Source organism: Mus musculus, chromosome 2 (assembly GCF_000001635.26).
Source record: "Mus musculus strain C57BL/6J chromosome 2, GRCm38.p6 C57BL/6J".
NCBI classification, from domain to species: domain Eukaryota; kingdom Metazoa; phylum Chordata; class Mammalia; order Rodentia; family Muridae; genus Mus; species Mus musculus.
This window is the reverse complement of record NC_000068.7, coordinates 33,624,215-33,648,482: the sequence shown is the minus strand read 5'-3', so window position 1 is coordinate 33,648,482 and position 24,268 is coordinate 33,624,215. Positions and strand designations below refer to the sequence as shown.

Genomic DNA, 24,268 nt, shown 5'->3' with positions numbered 1-24,268 from the left:
CAATAGCATGAGACTCAGCCTCAGTAGATTAAGTAGAGAGTGATTAAGGCTCTCCCCATCAGCTTTGGGCCTCTCTCTCTCTCTCTCTCTCTCTCTCTCTCTCTCACACACACACACACACACACACACACACACACACACGGAGATGCATTCCCCACACACTTGTGCTCACATACATACAAACAAATGACCACAGACATTGTTAAACTCCCCAATAGTAACGTGAAGTATCAAAATCACTCACTCAATGAGAGAATCGAGGCAGAGGCCTGGAGAGCAGCCAAGGGCTCTTGCAGCTCAGCTCCACCCACCCACCCAAGACTCCAGAACCTTTGAGCCACCATTCAATCAAAACAGGGCAGCAAGAGTGGATCAGACCAGAGAGTTGAGGACAAGATACGTTCAAGGTGAAGATGAGCAGAGATCAATAGGGCAGTCCTTGATCCAGCTGTAACCCAGTTCAGGCTCCAAACTGGTGGGTGGGCTGAGGGAGGACGGTGGACCTTTCTCAGCCTCGGTTTCCTCATCTGCAAGATGGGGCTGAACAGCTGGCTTTCAGGCACGAAGTGCTGGCATTGGCTGAATGCACAGTCAATGGCATAATGTCACCTCTCTGGTGACACACAGCACCTAGGGAGATTGGACCGGTCCAGACCAAACCAGCCCCGTCAATTAGGCAGCTAGAGCCTGGAAAACCATCCTGCCCTGTTTGCTGTTTGGGGTTTTGTGTTTCCCAGCGTTTCCTTTGGAAAAAGTCCAGCTTCCTCCCTACTGGAAGAGGGCTCTGTTCACGCCTGGGTCTGGATGCCCAGGGGAGCCATGTGGAGAGGTGACAAGAGCCTGGGGTTTGGAGTTAGGCCAGTTGGGGTTTGGATCCAGGATCTGACCCTTTCAAGGCTGTGTGACCTCTCACAAGTGACTTCACCTCTCTGAGGTGTTGATTTTGTTGCCAGTTGTCTGAGGATTCTAGATGTGGACAGAGGAGCTGAGATGAAAGAAGATACTGGGTGCATTTCCCCGGTGTACAGGGTGTTTCTTTTGGGGGAATTCTGCCTTGGGGTGGGAGTGGGGTTCTAGACTTGCAGCAAAATCACCAGCACAAATGCTTCGGGATATGTAATATGAATGGGTTAAAGTCCAGAAATCTACCGCTTGAGGGGATGGGAGCCCCAAGTTGTCAACCCCCTGATGATCCATCAGCGAGAACCGACTTTTCCTCCAAAACCTGTGATTAAGTACAGGGAGGAAAATGTGCTCTGGGATGTCATTTAGATAAAAGTTCAAAACCAACCAAACTGAGGGCGGAACTAGAGAAAGCAAGCTGGCAGAGAGAGCCAGAGCTTTTGGGAAACCAGAGGCATCCTCTGTCTTAATCTAGGATTACTGGCATGGGAGTGTCCCCTTTATAATTTCACACTCTGTACACGTTTCTATATGCATATTATAGTTCAATAAAAAGTTCTATAATCAGTTCAAAGAAACACATCAAGGCCGCGGGACTGGGAGGAGGAATGCTAGTGAGGGCTCCACAGATTCCCTCCAACTGTGCTGAAAGGTCATGTGAAGAAGGACAGGACAATGGCTTTTCCCCAGCCCCGGGTGGAGGCTTTTCCCAAAGTGGACACTTCAGCCAGTGTGCCTCTCTTACCAGCATTGTCTTCCAGGGGGATCTAATAAGCTCACACCGGCAACAATGTAACTCCCCAGACTTACCCTTACTTAGCATTCATTTGACTTTGCCTTAACACCCTGCAGGGAGCGAAGAATGGGTGAGCCTTGATTTGTTTCCAAAAGGGCCTTTCCAAAAAGTCACCAAGACCGGTCCCCAGCCCTGACCACCGGTCTTCCCCACACCACACACACACACACACACACACACACACACACACACACACACACACACACGGAGCACCCAAAGGCTTTAGACTCCACTGGCAGGTTCTTCAGGGGGCCCTTGAGCTGAAGACAGCAGAGGACCAGCCCAGGCTCCACCCCTCTGCCTGACAGATGCAGGGGTCCTGGGTTTATTTTTATTTGCTTGTGCCTTACTCTTTTCTCTTCCGAGGGCCAACACACGATGCACACATCTCCTACATCACATGGAGCAAGAGGCAGAGCCAAACAAACGCACATCATCAGATGCATTTATTTGCACAGACACTCATAAAAACTTTACTAGACACCAAATAATTACAGGAAGGGGCCAACCTCCAATTCGGCTGAGCCGCAGCGTTTTGAAGTGGATTTAAGATAGAGATCAAATAAGAGAGGCACCCGCCCTGGCTCACACCCACCCCCCCTTCCCCAGCCGTGGACCCTCAGGGTGGAGACCAATGAACTCCCTGGCTTTTGTGAATCTGTGTCCGATTCTGTGAGTTAGTCTTAAGTTCCTAATGAGGCTTTTATGGCTCCAAACACGGTCCTTCACCCTCTCTTTGTTCTGGTTCCTGTAACTGGACTGGGGAGCCACTCATTCTTAAAGACAGGATGCCTGTTGAAACCATCCTTTGGCAAGAAATGCAGAGATTCTTAGGAAAGTGCTTGGTAAAAAGCAAACATACAAAAAAAGTACACACATCACAGTCTCTAACGGGTTTCTTTCCAAAGAGCTTTTAAAAAAAAATCTTGATTCTATTGCCTCTCAAAGCTCTCACTGTCGGTGTTAGCTGCCCTCAGCCTCGGTTTTCATGACAAAGTGAGAAGGCTGAGCTGTTTGTGCTGGGTGCCCAGGCACTGGCCGTGTCTCAGGTGGCCAGTCCACAGTAGCCGGCTCGGGGACTCCACCTGTCCCAGAGGGAAGGAAGAGACCAGACAGGACTGAATTTGAGACAAGTCTGTTTTCGTTCTGGCTCTAGAGGCGGCAGAGGAACAGAAAGAGGAAGAGAGTCTCCTATGTCTAAGTAGCAGCTCTCCTCCCATACAATTATTCATCAAATAGTAGATCTAGAGCCCCACAGTGAGCTGGCCACACCACGAGCACTTTCATGTGACCCTCTCAGAGACTCTGTAAGTCTCTTTTATGCCCATTGCACAGACAGGGACCTTGAAGTACAAAGGCGCAGCAGGTCTTTTACCCTGGTGTCTCCTAACCAGACCCTGAGACAGACAGGGATGCTTCCTGACACCTGCCCTTCTCCTGTTCCTAACCATTGTGTAGCCAGTAGGAGACCTCAGTTCTGGGCCACCAGTCCTGGGAGGGCCTTCTCTGAACCTTCCTAAGAGCTGCCGGCAGCCTTTGGATCTGAGAGAGCCTGATTTCCCCACAAGTGGAGCAAGTCCATGCCTGATGGTCCAGAGTAATGGCCAGAGTGGGGGTTGTTGGAGGGCTGAGGGATCTGGCTGCGGATGTTCATCTTCTGGCTCTAGGCATCCTAACACTCACCAGCCACCAGCAAACCCTGACACCCCTCTCTCATCAGCCTCAAAAGCCCCCAGTGGAGAATAAGTACCCCAGAAACCCCTCTCTAGTCTCGCCTCTCTGGAGAACTTCCACCAGCACAGGGAGACTTCAGACGCCCTTCCTTAGGTAGTAGAAAGTGGTCGTCCAATGCTTTGACTCGTGTGTGGGGTGAAGACCAGCTAGAATGCTCAGAGGGGTACCTGGATGCTCGGGAGTTGGATTGCTAGTGATCGACCTCTGCTGAGTCTTGGGCGCGCCCTTGCTCCATTTCCGTGGTCTTCGGGTTCTTCATCACTGAGGGTCTGGGATAGACTGAGTTTCCCCGAGGAGCAGCTCCCGACTTGGCCCACAGTTTTGGGACAGCTTTGATTCTGCGCGGCAGAGCCTCGTAGATCTTGAGATGCCATTAGCCAGGGGCAGCATGGGGTGAGCCTAGGTGTTCCATGGCTTCGGTTCTTGAGGCAGAGCAGGAAGGCCGGTGCGATGCTTCTGATAGCCTCCTTGCTGATGAATCCAAGGCTGTGGTCCTCCTCCTGCTGGGATCTGACACTGCAGCCGGTGGTTCTAAACCTGGAGGAAGGGTCCTCTCTCTCCCGGACTCTGGTCAGAAGCACCAAACGGTTGGGTTTTCGCTGGTATAGCCCTTCCCCTCACACCGCTCCCCCGCTCTCACAAGATGGGTCGCTACCGAGTGAGGTTGCAAGGTCCTAAAGGAGAAGAGCCAGAGACCAAGTCAGGGCTCAGGAGCTGCACGCCTCTGGGATAAGAAGAGCCCGGATCTCTCCCTGTTTTGTTTCTTGCGATTCCAGCAGTCGCTGGCAACTCTCTTTCTCAGGTGGAAACAGTCCCGAGCGGATTCTGCAGCAGACGTCGGAGGCCGCAAGCATCCCGCGTTGGACGGCGCGGAAGAGATAGGCCACCTGCGTTGTGAGTCTCAGAGCCAGGGGTGGGCATCCGCTTGTACAGAAGAGACGGGCGAAGCCAGGAGCTTGAGGCCCGCGGAGAGAAGTGGGTCTAGGCCTAGGCCGGTGTTCTCCTGTCCAGTCGTATTGTTCTTCCTTAGAGGCAAAGGATGGGAGACCAAGAACCCTAAGAATGCCTCGGAGACACATGGACGATTATGTGGGGCAATGTGAAGACCGGGTCTAGTCAATTCGGGGTTGAAAAGTAAGGACAAAGAAGGCCTACGGGTAGAGGAGAACGGACAGAAGGAAACAGGCATCTGTGAACGGAGCATCGTCCTCAATCGGACTAGAGACAATCTTGGTGCCACTGTTCACCCAGGGAACTCTGGACTCAGTTGCCGACAGTTTCGGCAGCCTGACCCGAGTGGGCCGGGCTGCGCAGGGAGAGGCCCCCAAAACTCTGAGCCTTGGAAAACACACCAGCCATGCATCAAATGGGGGGGGGGCTACAGGTGTGCCCTCGGTGCTGAGACCTGGCTTCAAGCACTGCAGAACGCGCAGCAAACACAGTCAAAGGTCCAGACCCGGTCTTAGATGCCAGCCAGAGGATCAGGGAAACCTCTGAAGCCGGGCCACAGGGGCCACCATTCAGCCAAAGAAAAACGGAGAGGAATGGGGTAGAAATGGACAGGCACAGGGAGCGTGGGGGAAATGGGAGGGTGAAGATGGGGGTGAAACACTGTGCGATTGCTTAGAGTCCGAGGTTCGTCTTTAAGGTTTGAGACAGAGAAGATTCTTTCGACTCAGCCTGAAGGAGATGGCGAAGCTCCGGGCCTGGAACCAGGGCTTTCGGTGCCCAGCAGTGGTTGCAGAGACACACTATGGCCAGCAGAGGGCGGAGTGCACCCGGTTGGGCCGCTGCTTCTGCGAGCGGTTCGGTGCCTCCCGGCTCTGCACGCCCCAGCCTTTACCCGCTCGGCTTCTTCCCGCAGTAACGCGCCAGGGCCCAGATACCCAGAGAAGGCGGTCCAGATCCAGGCCCAGGCCTCTGCCCAACCTCAGGGCTCAAGGCCTTAGATTTTTCACACTGGGTAAAAACAAGGACGAAGGGTGGGTGAAGAAAACTCTACATCCACATACCCATGCTCCTGGATACACAAAGGCGCCGAGAAATACACAGAACACAAAGCCACAAACACAAAAACCCCTGGGCGACACAGAACAATTCAGGAGCTCCGGGGCAAACAGAAACACAAAGGTAACTCAGAGACACACTTATAGAGAAAAATCTACCAGATTCGCTAAAGGGGCCGAGGCGCATACAAAGGCGTAGACATCTTCACTATCTACACCTTCACGAGGACACACACAAAGACGTGTAAAAAACATGACATAGAAGCACGAGAGACGTGTACCGAAAACACACACACTCATTGCCTGGAAAGACGTAAGGACACACAAACACAAAATGTATGTGCACAGGAATACGGGTGCACACGTTCTCAATAGCTTCCGCGAGGCGGGAGCGCGGACACACACAGACACACTCCGATACCCACCGACACACACGCAGGTACTGGGGTGGGGCGGTGACCGCTAATCCTCCACAAAGCCGGGCCCCTCCGGGGGGCCCCCCCAGCACAGGGGGCCACTTCTGACCAAGCCTCCCTCAGGCTCCAAATCTGATCCGCCCTCTCGCCTCTAGCGGGGTCAGGGGACCCGCCCTCCGAGCCCTCCATCCCCTCCCGGCTTCGCGCCGCTGCTCCACAGCCGGAGGGGCCAGGGCCGCCCAGCAGCAGCTCGCAGGGGCTGTTAACTCCTGCCCTGGGACCGCACCATCCCTCCTGCTATTCCAGGACGAAACCCGCGCGGGAGTGGTGGGGCCGAAGGTACCCTGTTTCCCGATGCGACGTCTTCTAGTTTTCTCGCGGATGTCTGGCCGGATGCACCCAGGAGTCTCCAGCTGCGTGCCGCTGGCCTTGCGTTGCCCGCTGTCGAGGCCCACTTTGCCAAGGGTGGCCAGCGCTCAGTCTCTAACCCTGGCCAGGTCCCTTAGCCACAATGAAAGGGCACCGATTTCAGAGGTCACACAGATTTCCTTAGAACGACTGTACCCATGCCGTTCCAGGCCTCCACCCCTAGATCTTGAGGACACCACTTCTTACCTGCCCCTCATACTCCAAGCCTTGGGAGGCCCAGCCTTCGCCCACTGACCCCGGCCGGGAACAAGATATCTTTCCGAGCCCTGTTGACCCTCTTAACACTCTCTTGGTCTCAACCCGGGCCTGACCGTCCTCTTTCACCCAAGATCTCCCATTCTGGCTATGAGAGCCCCCTCAACTCATTCCCCCGCCCTATTTCTGCCAGGCCTGGGCTTTTTGGGACTACTTACTCAAACTACAGCCCTTACACCCCCTCCCCAGGTCAGGGTTCCCTTTGGCGAGTCCGGGGCCAGCGGTTCTTGCTTACATTTGATGTTCCCCATCCCTCGACCCTAGGAGCCCTCTCAGCACACCAGGCTGTCCGGTGCAGGCCCCGCCTCCCGAGGGGACACCAACTCAGACCCTGCGACCTACCTTAGACTACGAGTCCGGGTTTGGGCCAGCCGCTCCCGCCTGGCGCTGTCCCCTGGAGAAGTCGCTGCGTTCCCCGCCGTCCTCACAGTCTGGCCTCGCTTGGGGCCACTCCTCTGAGCGCTGGAGCTTAAAAAAAAAACAACAAAAATATTAATAATAAAAAAGGCAAGAAAGAAAAAAAAGAAAGCCTGATTTCCCCAACTCCCAAATCAATTTTTCAAGAGGGGTGGGGCACAGGATTTGTTTCGATGGCTAACCAAACTTCTGCCAATGGTGGACAGGATGGTCGCCTGGATTCAGGGCGCGGCACGGGGTGCAGGACGGGGGCTAAGGGAGCCCTCCCGCAGGGAGGGGGGGAGGCGACGGCACTATTTGACGTGGAGCAGCCGGCTCATCCCGGCGCAGTGATACGAGGCGCACCAATGAGTTCAAATGTCAGGAAGTTTGAGGAGGGGTGAGGCGGCTCGGGGCCGGAGTATCCCTCCGCCGCCAGCCCCAGCTCTAAACCGAGCGGCTCCTCGGGCGCACCATGGCACTGGAGTAGTGCGGGGAGCGCGCCTGGAGCCCCGCGGCCTGCTGCGCCCCGCCCGGGACCCTGCTGCGACGCCCGCGCCCCCCCAGCCCGCGGGGCCGCCCCTGCACCCCCGCCCCCTCCCCCGCCCGCCGCCGCCGCCGCCGCCTCCTCCTACTCCTCCGGGCGGCTCCGCGTGCCGCCCGCTGCTGCAGCCGGGACCCGGGGCTGACAAGCAGGTGACAGGCGAGCAGCGAGTGCGCGTGGCTGCGAGTAGCCGGTAGAGAGCGGCGCGCGGGGCTGCCAGCCGCCCGGGCCCTCCCGCACGACGCCGGGGCCCGGGGCCAGCGCGCCGCCGCTCCACGCTCGCCCCGGGGCAGCGGGCGGCCCCGACCCCGCGGGCGCCGCGCCTCCCCGGCTGCAGCGGAGCGGGCGGACGGGCCGGAGGGTGAGCGGCCCAGCCGGCGGGGTCCGCAGCGCGCCGGGCGTCCCATGGATATAGCAACAGGTCCCGAGTCGCTGGAGAGGTGCTTCCCTCGCGGGCAGACGGACTGCGCCAAGATGTTGGACGGCATCAAGATGTTGGACGGCATCAAGATGGAGGAGCACGCCCTTCGCCCCGGGCCCGCCACCCTGGGGGTGCTGCTGGGTGAGTGCTGGGTCGCAACGCTCGAATAGTGCGGGTCAGGGGGTAGGGTTGTCCGTCGTGCCGCTGTGGATACCGGCGTGAGGGGCAAAGAATAAAGAAAATAGGTTTTCAGGACGTGGGGAGGGGGTCCGGACCCCTGGAATGACCACCGGAGGGGTAACAAGCACACCGAGACAGAGCTCCCTGAGGGGAAAACGTTCAGGGACGTCACCTAGACAGAGGACTGAACAGCCTCAGCCGTCACTCACACCGTCCTCTCCGGGTCTGGGTTCTAGTGCTGCTACACTGGACTGAGCTGGGGTGGGAAGCGGGTGGCAGGGATGCTGGAGAACCAAGTTGTCTCCTTAGAGCCCGGGAGAGAGGCCAGGTCACCTGGGGAAGGGGAGCTTTTAGAAGAGAAAACTATCCCCGGGTCTATCCCAACCGCGGTTCTTGGGGTAGAAGGTTCCAACAGCATCGTGGGGCGTGTCAGCCAGCGAGTGTCCTGGCCTCACCTCGCTGGTTGGGTTCCAGCCGGCCACCCCGCGCGGAGCTCCTTCTCGTTGGTAATAACACCATCCGCTGGATCTCCGCGAGCGGGGAGAGCGCAGCGCCCAGCCAAGGCTGCAGGCCCTCGGCCTCACGGCGCCCCAGCTTACGGAAAGGAGCGTGCTGTCTAGGGCTGCCGGGTCTCTGGCTCGCCGGCTGGGGTCCTCAGGCGACGGGAGGCGCTCCGGGGCTGGGCCAAGCGGCGCTGACGGCCCGGCTCTCGCCCTGTGCGCTGCAGGCTCCGACTGCCCGCATCCCGCCGTCTGCGAGGGCTGCCAGCGGCCCATCTCCGACCGCTTCCTGATGCGAGTCAACGAGTCGTCCTGGCACGAGGAGTGTTTGCAGTGCGCGGCATGTCAGCAAGCCCTCACCACCAGCTGCTACTTCCGGGATCGGAAACTGTACTGCAAACAAGACTACCAACAGTAAGCGCCTCTCGCCCTCCTCTCTTTCCCCGCCATGGACCAGCACTCCAGCCCGGCCGGTCCCTGCCGGGAAGGGCCCACGCCGCCCTGCGGCCGGCTCTGCGCTCCACTGGGCCCGGCAGCTCCGATGGCTCAAAGGGCTGCGTGTCTCCGGGCTGGGGCGAATCATCTCCTTCCAGCCGACAGTGGTGGGGTGCCCCTAGGTGCCATCTGTTGTCCCGGAAACCTGCGCAGAGTGACTGAATTGGGGTACAAGACAAAGCCCGGGGCGGACTGGTCGGTCGATACGATGTTTGTCCTGGGAGAGGGCTTGGCCCCTCTAAAGCCTGAAGTGGGGACAAGAATATATTTTCCAAGAAAGGCATTGCTTTAGAGAGCCAAGCCTGACTGTGTTTCCCCAGTTCAAGAGCGTCTGGGGTTCCTGGAGCAGGGAGGTGGGTGCTGGACCCTGGCTGCGATGCAGGCGGGAGATCTCCACCCTGGCTGGCTCCTTGCGCCACTTTTCTTCTCTGGTAAAGAGAAATGGGTGTCCTTCTTCCTAAACCGTTCCATACGGGAATTTTGCCCTTACAATTTTTCTTAGCTGGAGAATCAATCTGTCTAGGAAGCTACAGCTTCCTAGACAGCTCTTCGTTGAAGTGGCTGACTGAAGGAGTCAGGCCCAGACAGCCTTCTTTCTTGCAGCATGCTGGAAAAGGGTGGTTGATACTAGAGGTGTGGTTTGAGCCTTACCTGCTGGCTTCTATGCTAAGCAGGGTGGCACTGTGGACTTGTGTGGCTGAAGGCTGGGGACAGACCGCAGAAGATGCAGAGCTTTTCTGGTGACCTACCTGGAAGTGCAATGGGGGAGGTTGAGTTGGGGTGCAATGAGGAGCCTTGGTGGGAAGAGGGGTGTGGGAATCTTGGGAGGGAAGTTGCAGAGACAAGCGTGAGACTGTGGGAAGTTCTAAGTGGCGTTCAGAAAGGCTTCTTGGATGGGACTCCTCAGGTGTTCTGGGCTGGAGTGGTCTCTGGGTGCCAAAGCCCTTGGAGAAAAAAGGCAGGGTTACGTGTGCCATGCAGTAAATGCAGCCAAAGTATTGGTCTCCAAATCCAGGGTCTAGCTTGGAAAGGGGCAGCTAAACTCTTTGACTAGGGCCTAACAACTGGGGCTGCAGGCCAGAGCCCTGCAGAGGGCCTTGGTGGCCGGCTGCTGTTGTATCCCCGGGAACTAGGAACCAGTCAGGGACTGCTTTTTTGCACCTTGCTCTTTTTGGTGGCTGGGGTAGGGTGGGGTTTTCTATGGGCAAGAATTGGGGTAGGTTTTGAGGATTCTTCTTTTGTTGGTTCTATAACATGATGTAGGCCTGTCCCTCTCTGTGGTCGGTGTTCCCCAGGTTTAGGCATATCATTGATATCTGTCCTGTGTCTGTGCCATGGAACTCTAGTTCCTGGGGAGAAAAAGGCCACCAGGCATACAGCAGCAGGAATAAAACGAGGTAGCACTGGTTGGGGACTTGGGGTGACTCAGGAAGCCCCTCTCTGGGAAGTACTGTGGCTAGGCACCAGCAGTACCTCTTACACCCAGCTTAGCCACTAACCTCACACACACACACACACACACACACACACACACACACACACACACACACACCGCACATGGGTCTTCTAAGAGGCCTGGGAAAGTAGAGATGAGCCTCTGAAACTTTGGGGTGTTTTTTTAAATTAACACTGCAAAGACTTTGCAACCTTTTGTACATAGATGCTGCTGGGGTCATTATGGAGCAGGGCAAAGACACCTCCCTGGTCCTTCTGGCTCAGCCCTAAAATAGTAACAAGAGCTAGGTGAGTGACCAGCCTCCCCAGTTTACAAAACAATTAAACATTTGCAACTGCTTTGTCCCACTGGTATTTGTTTTTGAAAGAAAAGAAAAACATCACTAAAGAGCTGGCTTCTACCAAGGTGCAAACTCCAGGTGCTAGAAAGGAATTTAGTCCCGGACTTTCGTCCCCGAGTTTCCTAGGGAAAGGACCCCGGCTTTATCCTCTCTGTTTCCCCTTTCCTCCCCCATCTCTCCTTTCTAACAATAACGACAATTAAGTATCTGCTATAGGCGGGCCTCCTGGTGTGCTTGGGCGGAGTAGTGGTTATCAAGACAATCTTGGGGACAAATCCCCAGGGTCTCCTGGCAGCATTTGCAGGGAGCAGGAGATCAACCAGGCCGGCAAGAACTCACACGGAAACAATGTTCTTTTACACAATAAAAAAAAATATTTTTTTATTCATGATTTTTTTCTTTGAGAATCCCAGATGCATATTTATATCATGTGTGCACAAATGCTTTTCAGACGAGAATTAAGGCGATCGGGGACAGAGACGTGCTTTCTTGATTTTAAGTGTGTGTCTCCACAGCACTGAGAAATTTGCAGCACCCCCTCCCCATACACACACACACACACACTTTTTTTTAAAGTACTTTTTGTAAAAAGCACTCTTCACCCGCCTGCGCAGAACGGCAGAGTAGGTCCTTTTAAAGAGGTGCTGTGTTTCTTGCTGTGTCTTCTTCCTTTCGGTTTGTTCCCAACGATTGCAGGCACCCAGAAGCGCGGAGTTGTTTTACGCACCACGGGGGTGATTAACTGTCTATTGGGCTCATATAGGACAATTGATAAAATCCACTCGCAGGCCTGGCAGAGCAAAGAAAATCCCGGCCCTGGAACTGAGACGTTTTTATTTGTATCCTGAAAACTCTCCTACCCCCGACCCCGTCCTTATGTGCATTTCGGGGACTCTTTCAAAGAAGGGGGAGGGAAAATCCAAGACCTCGGCCCTCTTTCGAATAGAAAACCGAATTAGAAACCTGGAAAACGCGCGGCCTCCGCAAAAACGCCAACACCGCTCCGTGTCTCCCCCCGGAGAAACATTGAGAAAAAAACCTGACAACCTCCCCTCCAATATATGTTGTTTTTCTTGGCAGTTTAGTGAAATCGAATTATGTAACTCCCTTTTCTTGCTGGCTGTCGCTCACTCGCCCCGATTGCCCGATTGCTTGTCTGGAAAAGGTTTCTGTCTTAAGGAGGTGGCGGATTCCTGGAGGAGGCTCCGGAAGTGGAGAGGGTCGGTGGGAGAGTCCAAAAATCTGTCACACAATAGAGTCTGACGACTGTCGAGCAGCTCATGGAGGGGTCTGGGGAGCAGTAGGTGTGCGCACGGGAGCCTTTGTGCTCTCCGGGTGCGGGGCTCCTGCCCGGAGCTCTTCCACCCGCTTGTAAGGAGCCTGCCCAGGCGTCCAAAGCCTCGGATGCTACGACCTCCCTGGCTCTGCTGAGAACACTGGGAATACCTTGGACCTGCCCTCCCCACACACCCCCGCCGCTCCCCCTAGTAGGGGAATCCTCCGCGGCAGAAGGGGGCATCCAGGCTATGACTTTGACAAAAAGCCTTCTGAGTCCTGGGCTAGGTTTTAAAACATTTCGCCGCAAGTGGCTCAGCCGGGTTCTTCCCAGCACATTCTTTTCCTCAGAAGTGTTTGCCCGGAAAAAGGCTTTCCTGGATCAGGGGGCTCACCTTGGCCTCGGGAACAGCGACTGCTTCCATCAGTGTAGCATCATCGGAGGGGCAAACACAGGCTCCCTGCCCTTTTTTGGCTTCTGGGTTTCCTTTCCCGGCTTGGAAGGCCTTTTTCCTTGGATATTCTGGTATCCCACTCACTATTAGCACTTGCTTAATGGTGAAAGCCCTAGCCTGCAAGTATCACTCCTGTATCAAACTAGTTCGGGGTTATAGACACTGTAAGCCCACTGCCCGGAGTATTGGGTCTCTCCAGGAACTAGCTTAGAAAACGAAGCCAATACTTTGCCTTATGAAAGGGCCTGGGGTTATTCTCTGGACCCCCAAGAGCTGAAGGGCTTCCACTGCCAGTGCCAGTCTGAGGATCGCTGGTTCCTTGGTGGAAGCCTGTATATTTAACCCCAGTACCTTCTCTGTGGGATGGAGATGAGGGAACGCCTTCCTGACGTGCAGTCATCTGGGGCTGAAGGAAAGCATTATTTAGGGCCGACTCAGGCTCACCCTCTATTCCCAAGGCTCGGGCTGCTGTGGCCTTATTTGCTTGCAGTATTTTTCTCAAGTGGAGAAAAGTGTCAGCTAGGATCTGTGTGTGACTGGAGGGTCCATCCGTTCCTGCCTTCCTGCCAAGCTTAGGAACACAACAGCCACCAGGCACCTACCTGACCTTCTGCCTACCTGGGAAAGTATTCTTACAGAATCTACATTAGGTGCCCAAAGGATCTGGTGTCTTCTCCTGGTGTGTTGTTACATTTTGTAAGTTATTATTGTCCTCGGGGCTGTGGTTGCAGGGAATGTGTGTCTCCAAAGATACCCTCCAGACTGCAAACGGGTTTCTTGGCCAAGCCAGGCTGACCATAAGTCTCTCCTAAGCACATCAGTATCTTCCCCTGGGACAGCATCCCCCTTTTGCCTGACAGGAGGGCACTGTGCCTTCACTACCTCCCTCTGCCACAAAAAGAGCTTTAGACACTAGGTCAGAGCCAGGTTCACCTCCTGGCACCAGCACCCATCTAAGTGGCAGCTCACCACCAGTCTGGGCTCTCCTGAGCTTGGTGAGATCAGCACACACAGTAGCTTCCAGGATTCCCGGGGACACCTGCTGGGACTTCAGTCAATGTTTCCTTCTGAAGGCATCCTTTATTCCCTGGTCCAGTGTTGGAGAAACTTCTGATTGTAAGAGCGGGTGACTGTTAGCATCTTGGGCTGGTGTGTGGCTCTGTTCCTCCTGGGATCGTGTGGTGTGTTGGCCCAGAGAAGCAATATTTCCACTGAGGAAACAATGGGCACCCCCAGTGCCTGCATATTGCTTGGAAGAGCATGCTCAATGCTGTCATCTCATAGTTGGAGAACTGTCCTAGCTTACTGTTTTTGTGACTCAAACGTCAGGCAAAAAAATGCTCAGCCTCCATGTGCAAGACTGATCTAGAGGGTGTGAGATCCAGGGACTTAAAAGGAAAGACAGATTTAAAGGTGGAAGAACATTCCAGAAGATTAGAACATACATGCACACGCACTCGCACCAGCTCAGGCTCTGTGACCCTGTGAGGTTTCTGTCTGTGATGGTATAACATAACTTCCCGGGCCTTGTGACTATGCAGGATTTTTAAAGAGACAGAGTAGGGAAGAGGGAGAGGGAGGGAAAAATATAAACTAACACCTGGGAAATCATATCACTTAGGAAAGAAGATACTCAATTTGTTGGACACCACAGTCAGTCCTTGGCTTGGGGTATGGGGGCAGGGCAGATGATCCGCACATCCCATGCCCAGAGCTCGGTGAGCTTTTAACCAGCCCTGAGGTGACCAGGACCCCAGGTCCTAGGCTGTCTGACTGACCCAGCCAGAAGATCTTTAGCGCTCTACAGTTCCCAGATTCTGTGTTGATGGCAGCAAAGAGAAAAATCCAAATTATATATATTTATTACCGCTGCGGTCAGAAGTGGAGAGGTGATGGTAATAGGGGAGGGCTAAGGGGGTGGGGAGGGCTGAAAAAGTTGATTCCGAAGGCAGGGGAAGTGAGGTGGCAGACGTCTGCCTTTCCATCAGCCTCTGGTGTTCTCCATTCATATCATAAATGTCTCCTGTCATTTGATGCCAAAAGCAACATGATTTGGTTCCCTGGTGGCCTATAGGGTTTTTCTCCTCCTCCTCTTCTTTTCCCCCTGCAGTAAATGTTTATTTGTTAATAATATACTTTAAACAGCCCAGCCTTGACCTCAAGTCTCCTGAAGCATCCATCTTCTTCTAGAAAAATGTTTCAAAGTTTGTGTAATTTGGGAGGAAGGTGTAAGTGACGGGCAGTGAAGGGCCTGTGTTTGCTCTAACTACCGCTGTGGCACTCACGGAGTGCTGGGGCACACGGGCTGCTGTGCTCCCAGTGGTATCTTTCCTGGGTTTCAGGCCTGGCTGACAGCACTTCCTCAATGCCCTTTACCTTTTGCTTGGCCCAGATCAGTACAGATAAATTCTCACGTGAGCCCTTCCTTTGTTATGCTCAGGGCAGCAGTATCTGCACCTCAGCTCCATGACTGGCAGCCCCCTGGGTCTGCCTGCTGACCCTGAGGGCCCTGAAGGAGGACTCAAGTTGTGTGGACTTATGAAGGGAACGGGGCCTCAAGGAGTGCTGGCCCTGAGTGACCCTAGACTGGCCCAGAGGCTCCAGTAGTGGATGATGCCAGAGCACCTGGCTGGCCTGGCACCTGGGGGGGGGGGGGCAGAGGAGGGAGGACGACCCATTCCTAGAATCTGCTTCTATAAGAAGCAAAGGTGTTCCTGGTCAGCCTGTGCTAAAAAAGAGGTGTCACACACACACACACACACACACACACACACACACACTTATAGTGAGGTGTCACACACACACACACACACACACACACACACACACACTTATAGTGAGATTGCTGGCTGAGGAGGGTAGTTCTCAGGGCTGTCCCACCAGGGTGGTAGGAGCAAGCTGTTTAAATTAACAAATATGCTGGGACGATGAGGCGACCCCAACACTGGGCCTCCAGCTCTCTGTTGCCCATAGGTGCTTCCAAAGTTTTGGCCCAGAAAGGAGGGGCAGTGCCAACCTGGAATGTGGCTGGCCGGCTGTGACTGTGTGTCCCTCTTCCCCCACCTGTCAATGGTAGAGGAGAGTCCTACTGAGTAGCGCTGAAAGTGCTGCAGTTACTTGGGCCATCCAATGTGAATCCTAGCTCAGGCCAGGGTAGAAATCAGGGAAACAGGATGCTGAAGGGTAACCTAAGCTCTGAGTATTGTGATTTTAAGCATAAGAGAAAAGGGTCAAAAGGGAGTAGCTGGCAAGTGCAGCTTTGAGATACAGACCCTAACTATCTCCTACAGACGGAGGCCAGAGATTTTCTCCTCTGTGAAATGGGGATGACGGGTCCCATCTTAGGTTGTGACAAAGTGAAGCAAGTTTAGAGGTACCAGCCTGAATGGGACACTCAGTGTCAGTGTGTATTTTTTTCCCTCCTGCTGGGAAGTAAGCTGGAGGCAGGAACACGTTGTCTGTCTACCCTGCGTGGGAGGCTCATGGAGTGCAACCGCTCTTCTGCTGGATCCCCTGGGAAGGAAATATGCATGCTTCCCACCCCAGGCAGCACCGCAAGGCCGCCACAACGGGCAACCTCAGGGACCATTTTCTCTAGCACTCTGGGGCTTGACCAACGCACATGAACTTGCAAGAGCGGAGCGGGGCTGAGCGCGATGGGCCTGAGGTAGCATTGCTTCCAAAAAGAACGTTATTTGTAGAGTGCCTGTGGAGTACGCTGACTTTACGCCCCCAGCGGGACCTGTGGGTGAGGGAACGGGCTCCAGAGGGCCTCCCTCCCTTCCTGAGATCCCTAGATCGCCTTGTCCTGACTTGCTGAAGCCCTAGATGCTAGATACCTCTCTTCAGAGCACCGGCCTGGAAGGTTGGGGGGAGGAGGGGGAGAGCGGCGAGTGCTCCCGAGAGGCCAGCCCTGACCGGAGGACAGAAAGGTTAGAATAACTCCTTCCCAGAGGGGAGAGCCCCCTTTGCCAGCGGGACTGGCAATGCGGCTCACCGCAGCCCGGGTCTGTGCAGTGTTCCAGGAGCTCGCCTCAGCCAGTCCTGCCTCCCGGGATTCTCTTTTCCCCGGAGTGAAGCAGCTAGGGTATGCAGGCTCCCGGGCTCCTCCGTAGATGGAGCAGGGGCATTGGCGGTGGTTGATGAATTTCGGTGTCACCAGGGGTTTAGCCCGGATTTGGGAACCGCGCGCTCTAATACGCGCACACGGTCCTGCCCTTTCTAACGCGCAACCCTTTCACCCGGCCGCTGATTTATGAAGGAATTCGATCCGATCCAGGACGGGCTGGGCTGGAGCCCGGAACCCGGGGCCTCGCCACAGCTCTTGGGTTCCTTCGCAGTTAAGGAATCTTCCGAAGCTTGGAGGCTCTTCGGGGCTGGAGGCCGGGTGCCCGGTGGGATGGAGCGCCCACACGGAGTCGGGGAGCGGCACCCCTAGGAACCATTAAAGGGGCCAACTGGAGGGAGCAGGCTGATGGCGAGAACAGGCTTTAAGATTCTCGCCCCAGCCCCCCAGCCCACTCCTTTGGGCAAGCACGGGAGCAAGTCGGGGAGAGTTGTTGATCTAGGGAGTAGAACATTGAAGGAAAGCCTGTAAGATCTTTTTCCCGCCTGAGAAATGTCCCAAGTGCCTCTGCTCCTGAAGCTGGCGAAGGGGCCCGCAACAGAGTCCTCAGCACGGCTGCGTGCGCAAGCAGAATTACCCCCCACCCCCTCCCCGAGTACCAGCACCGTACCAGCCGAACGTTTTTTTCCCCCCTTTCCAGATTTGGTTTGCAGGGATGTGGGGGTGTGGTTGTATCAATCCACAAATATTTACCCTTAACAGACTTGTATCTGTGGAGATTTCGAACAAAGACAGTTTAGGGGGATTACAAAAACCCTAAACCCCGTTTTTCTCCCGGACTTGGTACTTTAAATGCCAATTACAGGCGAGCCATATCCAACAGCAACGGGGAAGGCGGGAAGGGTCTGGGAGGGTGTGGGGAACGAGTGCAGCCGTTAAATGTAACTTTTCATTATGAAAAAGGATTTCTCTGGTTTTATCTTCTAATAAGATTATGTCAGGAACACAAGTACCTAGCCTAGTGCTGAGTGACAGGCTCTGGCGTTTAATCAGGAGCTGACCGCTCAAACCGCGGGGCCCTTTGTCCCACCGAGTGACCGACGGAAACCTGCCGCCCTAATCCCCTTATTCATGTCAAGCAGAGAAAAGAGGCTGAACACCTTACAACCGTGTCCCCTCCACCCCTTCCGAGGGCAACCGGAGGAGGGGGGCCTCGGAGGGCCCCAGGGTCCCCACTACTAGCTTTTCCTTTGGGAGTGGATAGGGTCTCTTGAGCCCGCTAAGAGGGCCAGCAGAGGAAGGGGGGGGGGAGCCTCCGTGGCAGCATCTGGTAAATGGGGACATAGCCCCACAAGCAGAGGGTATCTTAGAGTCGGGGATTTGGGGCTTCCAGTGAGGAAGCTCGTGCAACTAACACCCTGGTCAAGGCAAGTCTGGTAAGAGCCAAAATAGGGTTGCAGTGGAGACCAGGGTCCTCTGAGGGGCAGATTTCGTTAGGTTGTAGGGAGTGTGCCGTAGTCCTGAGACTCCTGCAGGTCTGGGGCGGCCATTCCCAGCTGTGAGCTCAGCCCCTTTCTTCAGAGGCCAAATTCCTTTGTTCGACCCCCGCAGAAACCCGCTTCGCAGCCAGGCCACTGGCGCCTTTTATCCCCCTCTGCAGCAACTGCTCCTTCATCTCATCCTTCAACCGGTCCTGTGCAGACTCAGCCCGTCCTGTGACCACCGTGTAGGAGCCCCAGAGGCCTGCGTGGACTAGTAGACCCACACCGGTCCCAGGCCAGCCAGAAGGCAAGGAGTTCTGGGCACAGTAGGGAGCCCGGAGCCTTGGAGAAGCAGCCATCCAGGCAAGCGTGATTCCGGGGCCATGCATCTACTGAAAAACAAAAGAAAACCAAAACAAAACAACACAACAAAACAACAACAAAAAGTAAAGCTGTGCCTAGCAAGTAAAAATGCTCGTGTTCCTGTGCTCCCCAAAGTCTGCTCTGCTCCCCTCTAGGAACCACTCACTAACCCCAGGGTTTCAGCCCCAAGGCCTCAGAGTCATAAGAGCTGGAAGAGGAATTTTGTGTCTCATACCAGTTTGCCTGGCCTCTTTCCTAAGGTCTTTGGCTGTGCCAGGAACCCACGCACTAGCAGGGCGGGGGTACTCCCAGTTCCTTCTCCTCTTCTGCCAGAGTCCAGCCTCGGGTCACTGAAAGGAACAGGCTGAGGGTAAGATATCACCCCCCACCCCCCACCCCCCAAAAAAAGGGACAGAGGACAAACTAGGACTGTTTCATGGAGTGGGAGGAGGGCAGGAGTAATGTTTCTAACTCTGGCTGCACTGGGACCCAGAGATTCAATGGAGAAGGGAGCTGGGTCCCAGAGGAAGGGGACCACAGGAGCACGGAGTCTGGCCAGTGGATATGTGGCAATTGGGGCCAAGGACAAATGGACCCAATGATAACTTAAATATCCTTTCCCTGAGCCCTTCTGGAATCCCTGGTTCAGTGGAGTGGCAGGCCCTTCTTCTTGGTAAGGGGTGGGGGCTGCAGGGGAGACTTTCTCCCTCGAAACACTTGATACCAACTTTTGTTGTTTTGGCAAGAAAAAAAACTAAGGCTTGTTTGGGAAGGGAGGGGGCGTTAGGCACAGAGGGAAGGAGTGAGCCTGCGGCACGGCAAACTTTGTGGATTAGGTTTCAGAGCCTCCGCCCCACCCCCAGCCCTTCGGTGGTGATTTGTGTGCGGGGGTCTGTGACCCTGCGAGCATCAAACGGCCCGCGGGAACCGGCCGAGTTCAGAGGGACAGTGGGCAGAGGGGCAGCCTAAGACAACGCAGATGGTTCCTATCAGCCAGCCTGCCAGCCGCACCCTGTGCTCACAGTGTCTGCCCCCTGGCCCGGGGCTCTTCCATTGGGAAGGGACAAGAGGCCTTGGGTATTGAGGAAGGCCACTGCAAGAGCTCTAATAAGGGGTCAGAGAGTAGCGGTCATCAGCCACAGGCCTAGAACAGTGTCAATCTACCAAGCCAGACTGGCTCAGGAAGAAGTCTGGGCTTGCTGCTTGCACTAAGTGGCCCAGGGACCATTCAGAGAGGGAAACCAATCCTCTGGAGCCTTACCAGAAGCTGAGTTACCCCACTCAGGTAGTTCAGGTGCAACGCCCCTCCCAGATATGGGTCTTTTCCTCCTCCTCCTCTTCCTCTTCCTTCTCATCCTCCTCTTCCTCCTCCTCCCCCTCCCCCTCCTCCTCCTTCTTGTCCTCCTCCTCTTCTCCTTTTCCTCCTCCTCCTCTTCTTCCTCCTCCTCCTCCCCCTCCTCCTCCTTCTCCTCTTCTCCTTTTCCTCCTCCTCCTCCTCTCCCTCCTCCTCCTCCTCCTTTAGACAGGGTTTCTCTGTGTAGCCCTGGCTGTCCTAGATAGAACTCGGTCTATGGACCAGGCTGGCCTCAAGCTCAGTGAGCCGCCTGCCTCTGCCTCCCAAGTGCTAGGATCAAAGGTGTGCGTGTGCCACTACTGCCTGGCTCATTTATTCACTCTTTCCTGGGGCTGGACAGTCTGCCGTCCCTGCCTGCTTGGTCTACCAGGGCAGTGGATTTCAGCCAGTCGTCGTGTAGTCAGGATGGGAGCTCTGAGCCTTCATTCCCACCTCTCGCAGTGTATTCTAGCTTGGGCTCCACCTCAGCAGACCTAGGATCTGAAGACCCTGCTATATAGCATAGAGCCTGACCATATCTTTGGGGTCTTTGGACTGCTGCATAAAGTTCCAGCTGGTATCTCTTTAAGAAAAGCCAAGTAGTGGTGCACACCTTTAACATCAGCGCTTGGGAGGCAGAGGCAGGTGAGTCTTTAAGTTTGAAGCCAGCCTGGTCTATAGAGTTCTAGGATAGGCAGGGCTACATAAACAAACTCTGTCTCAACACCCAGACCCCCCCCCAAAAAAAAAAAAAACAATCCTTGAAGCAAGGGGAGAGCTGAGTCCAGGTACAGCCAGAGCCTGGCTAAGTTTCCTACATTGTTGTGCCTGAGAGGAAGCAAGAGCCAGGCCTGCACACGCCTAGATGGGAGCTAGCGCTCACAGTCCTCTGCAGAACAGGCTCTAGCATTAATACTTAGCTGATGTCTTAGTTCTCCTGGCTCCTGAGAGGGAACTGGTGACAGTGGCCTGGACAGTAGAATGGTTTTAAGAGTTTTCTGAGCTGTGGAGTTCTGGGATGTGGAGAGACGGTTGAGGCTGAGCATGGTGCCTCTTTCTGCCACCCTTGTGTGTGACTCCCAGACACCCTGTACTTGGCCCTTTATTCCCACGGTGGGTCATGGAGAGGCCAACAGCCTGGCTAGGAGACTGGGCCAGCACACTGCCCAGACCTCTCTAAGTGCCGTCTTCCAGGGTCCCTGCCTCAAGGGACTAGCCCACTAAGTCATCTGTGCATGGAAAATACATCTGTCCTCCACATGTTGGACACTGAGCTGAGGACATGTGGTTTCAGACGTGTTATCTTAATCATATTTACTAGCCAATCCTGAAAAAGACAGAGAGAGAGAGAGTTTGATATTGTTACAATTTAAAAGGGATCCCCCAATCTGCCCGGACGACAGATCAGGAGAGACAGGCAGCAACAGCCGGTTTCAGCTGAGCCCCGGACACAAGTCCGGAAGTCCTCTGGGCAGTTCCACGGGATGAGCCCTCTCTGCTGTGAGATGAGGGAGGGACACTTGCCTTTTCCATTTCCCCACGCAGAGATCTGAAGCGGCATTAATTACCCCGCCCTGACTGATAGTTGGCTGCTGGAGTGTTTCTAATCCTTATTAACAGTCTCTAAAGTCAGGCATGAAATATGACTTCTGCAGCACGCTCTCCCGCATGTGTTTTTCTTTTCGAGGATATTTTTCAGGCTACCTCCGAGCCCCACTGTTGTTGGTGATTTTCTGCCATAGGTCTAAAGTTGCCAGCCTGAAAGCCAGTCTTGCAGCAGGGAGCTCAGTCAGGGAGGGGAGCCGGCACATGACACATCTCTCTGCGCAACACAAATTGCTTCTGATTATTAAGCTTTTGAATATTTCCCTCCATCATGTTTTTATTAAGAATGCCAGCATATTTACGCTTGATAGTGTCTTCAATTAGGTTAAAAAAAAAAAAAAAGCAGGGGGTTCCCCCTTCCATAGCAGTATGTAAAGAAAATAGTTGTCATGACCGCAAAATTACCATCCAAGCCTGGTTCGAGTCAAGCCAGCCCTGCTTTGACAAGCCCAGCAGGGCTGGACGCTTTTTCTACACTTTCCAGCTGGTAGAGAAACAGAGCTGAGGGAAGCTCCCGGCAGCCTGGATCTGCAGGGGCGCTCAGGATGCTGCTCAGTAGCTGATACTTCACAAGTCTGAGAGGCAGAAGGGCGACAGCTGCACAGGCTTCGAGCAGGCGGGCCAGGACCTGGAGAGCAGCAGCAGTGACCACGGGGCAGGACCCAGAGAGCCTACAGCTGCAACAGCAGCAACAGCAGCAGCAGCAACAGCCACAATTGTATGCTTGCTTAGAGCTGGTAGTCCCAGAGGCACAGGCTCTGAGCCATTTTCATTCTTCAGTGACATTCTGACATGGGTGCTAGCTTGTTTTCATTTTCAGATAAGACAGAAGACACAGAGAGGTTGAATACTGTGCCTGTGGAACCCTGACATTGTGTCACTACAGAATTTTTCTTAGATCCTTTGGGAAGGTGGATATCCTGGCTCCTTGCTGGGTTTGGTGCCCTGGTAACAGCCTGGCATAGGGGTTCAGTGTCTAGGTGGCTCCTGATATATGTCCTGTGTTTCTTCTGTGGTGCTAGGGTTGTGACTTAGAGAGTGATAATCTCACCAGGCCTTTCCATTAGGGTGCATTTGAGCTATTGGGCTCCTGGACCAAACCCCTCCTTAAGTCCTGCTGGGGCTGCTATAGCAGTAGGCAGGGCATACTTCAGCTCTAATGGAGTTTACCTGTGACCTAACTACTTCCACTGGGCATGACATCATTCCATCTTAGCCTTATATGACTCTTGAGAAACAAGCTTAAGGAACTTGGAGAGTGACTCACGCCAGTCATACGGATGGGAAGCAGCTGATGGGAGACACACTCAAGTGTCCTAGGGTGTGAGGTAGGCTTTCTCCTTAGCATCCTTGGGCATCCGAGTACCCTCTGTATGCTTTGCAAATGAGCAAAAGCAGGCAGACTCAGAGCAGGAAAGTGATTTCCCAGGATTACATGGCAAGATGTCTGCAGCCGGGGTAGTGGAGGCCTGGCAAGCATGGACAGGGGTGCAGTTAGGCTTCCCAGGGCCATCTTTACCTCTGCTTCGCCTTCCTGGCTCCGGACTGCTGCTACAGCAACTGGAGGCAGGCTGTGTCTGCCCTTTGAAGGGACAGCCGCCTGAGCTTGTCACTTTGAACTGCAAAGGGGCCTGTGGTGAAGCTCAGACCCCTCCCACGTGCCCCTGTCTGCCCACCCCTCCAGGTTTGGTTCCAGCCGGCAGGCAGGGCAGCTGCCCCCTGAGGGACATCAGAGATAAGTGAACAGTGACAGACCAACGGAGGACAGAGCTGGCCTCACACTGGTCTGGCTGGCCTACATGGCAAGAGTTCAGGAAGGTCACTTAGGTGCCACCCACCCACAGACTTGCTCTCTTGGACTCAGAGACACAACTCACATTCAAATGTAAATAGCAGTAAATCATGATGGAGATAAATAGTAAAAGGAAACTTTTGTCTTAGGGACCAGGGACCCAGTGCATGCTCAGCCTGGCAAGCATCCTGGAGGGAGTCTCAGCAGGAAAAGCTAGGTGACCCTGGGGCACTTAGATGGCTGCTCGTCACCAGCCCAGAGAAGGCCATGGCTGCTCATCTTCCTTGGCCAGATTTTTCAGTAGGACTTTGCAGAGTCCTGCAGAAAGCTCTGCTGCTTTCTGGCTGTGACCTTGGGCTAGACCTTGTCTCTGCATCTCAGTTCTGGCGAAGTCTGCTGACACCTAAATGCTCGCCACGGGCAATAGTGCCCTTCAAAGAACAGGCCTCTGGGTAGGAGCCAGGCTCTTGAAGATTCCCTGATGGCTTTCTTCTGTGTGTTAGACCTCAGCTGCAGCAGTAGATGCTTAGTCAGTATGGGGCAGGAGCTAAACATTTATGGTCTGGGATCCTGGCATGAATTCTCTGTAGCTGTGTGACCCTCAGCAGGTTTCTCAGACTTTTTGCCTCTCTTGTTGTTTCACCAAAAATATTAGGAATCAAAAAATCTACCCAGCCCTCAGGGTGGCCCGGAGATGTGAAATGTATTGATGTGTATGAAGAGTGACATTAGTCATTGTGAGTGACTTTTGTCATAGGCAGGACCTCTATCTAGCACTGTGATAGGACATCAAGAATCTGTGTGGCTGGAGGCTTAGGGCTGTGTGAGATGGCTCAGCAGGTAAAGGTGTTGCCAGCCCTGATCACATGTGTTGCATCTTTAGAACCCACAGTGGGAGGAGAAAACCAACTAAGTTGGGCTAATGTAAGCTGTGTTCTGACCTCCACACACATGCATGCTCCCTGCCCCCATAATAATAAAACATTTTTAAAAGAATCTATGCAAGAGACAGGGGCTGTAGCTTCAC

At 54.5% G+C, this 24,268-nt stretch overlaps 1 protein-coding gene and 2 long non-coding RNA genes across 4 annotated transcripts in view; 1 reads left to right on the top strand and 2 right to left on the bottom strand.

Annotated features, from left to right (window-relative positions):
- Nucleotides 1-2,819: 2,819 nt before the first annotated feature.
- Nucleotides 2,820-7,290, bottom strand: C130021I20Rik (Riken cDNA C130021I20 gene). Its single transcript, NR_046275.1, has 3 exons — nt 7,139-7,290; nt 6,882-7,007; nt 2,820-6,356 (listed from the first exon to the last, which is right to left on the bottom strand). It is a non-coding gene; the product is annotated as a Riken cDNA C130021I20 gene (long non-coding RNA).
- Nucleotides 7,275-24,268, top strand: part of Lmx1b (LIM homeobox transcription factor 1 beta) — an 80,244-nt gene continuing 63,250 nt past the window's right edge. The window contains exons 1-2 of one of the 2 annotated variants that reach the window (XM_006497746.4): nt 7,275-8,041; nt 8,808-8,994. In XM_006497746.4, the coding sequence (XP_006497809.1) occupies nt 7,885-8,041; nt 8,808-8,994 (344 nt within the window). In that variant the 5' untranslated portion in view covers nt 7,275-7,884. The remainder of the gene's footprint in view (nt 8,042-8,807; nt 8,995-24,268) is intronic. The other variant, NM_010725.3, reaches the window with a different exon arrangement.
- Nucleotides 8,012-8,822, bottom strand: Gm39790. The gene is made up of 3 exons (XR_866136.3): nt 8,536-8,822; nt 8,253-8,413; nt 8,012-8,104 (listed from the first exon to the last, which is right to left on the bottom strand). It is a non-coding gene; the product is annotated as a predicted gene, 39790 (long non-coding RNA).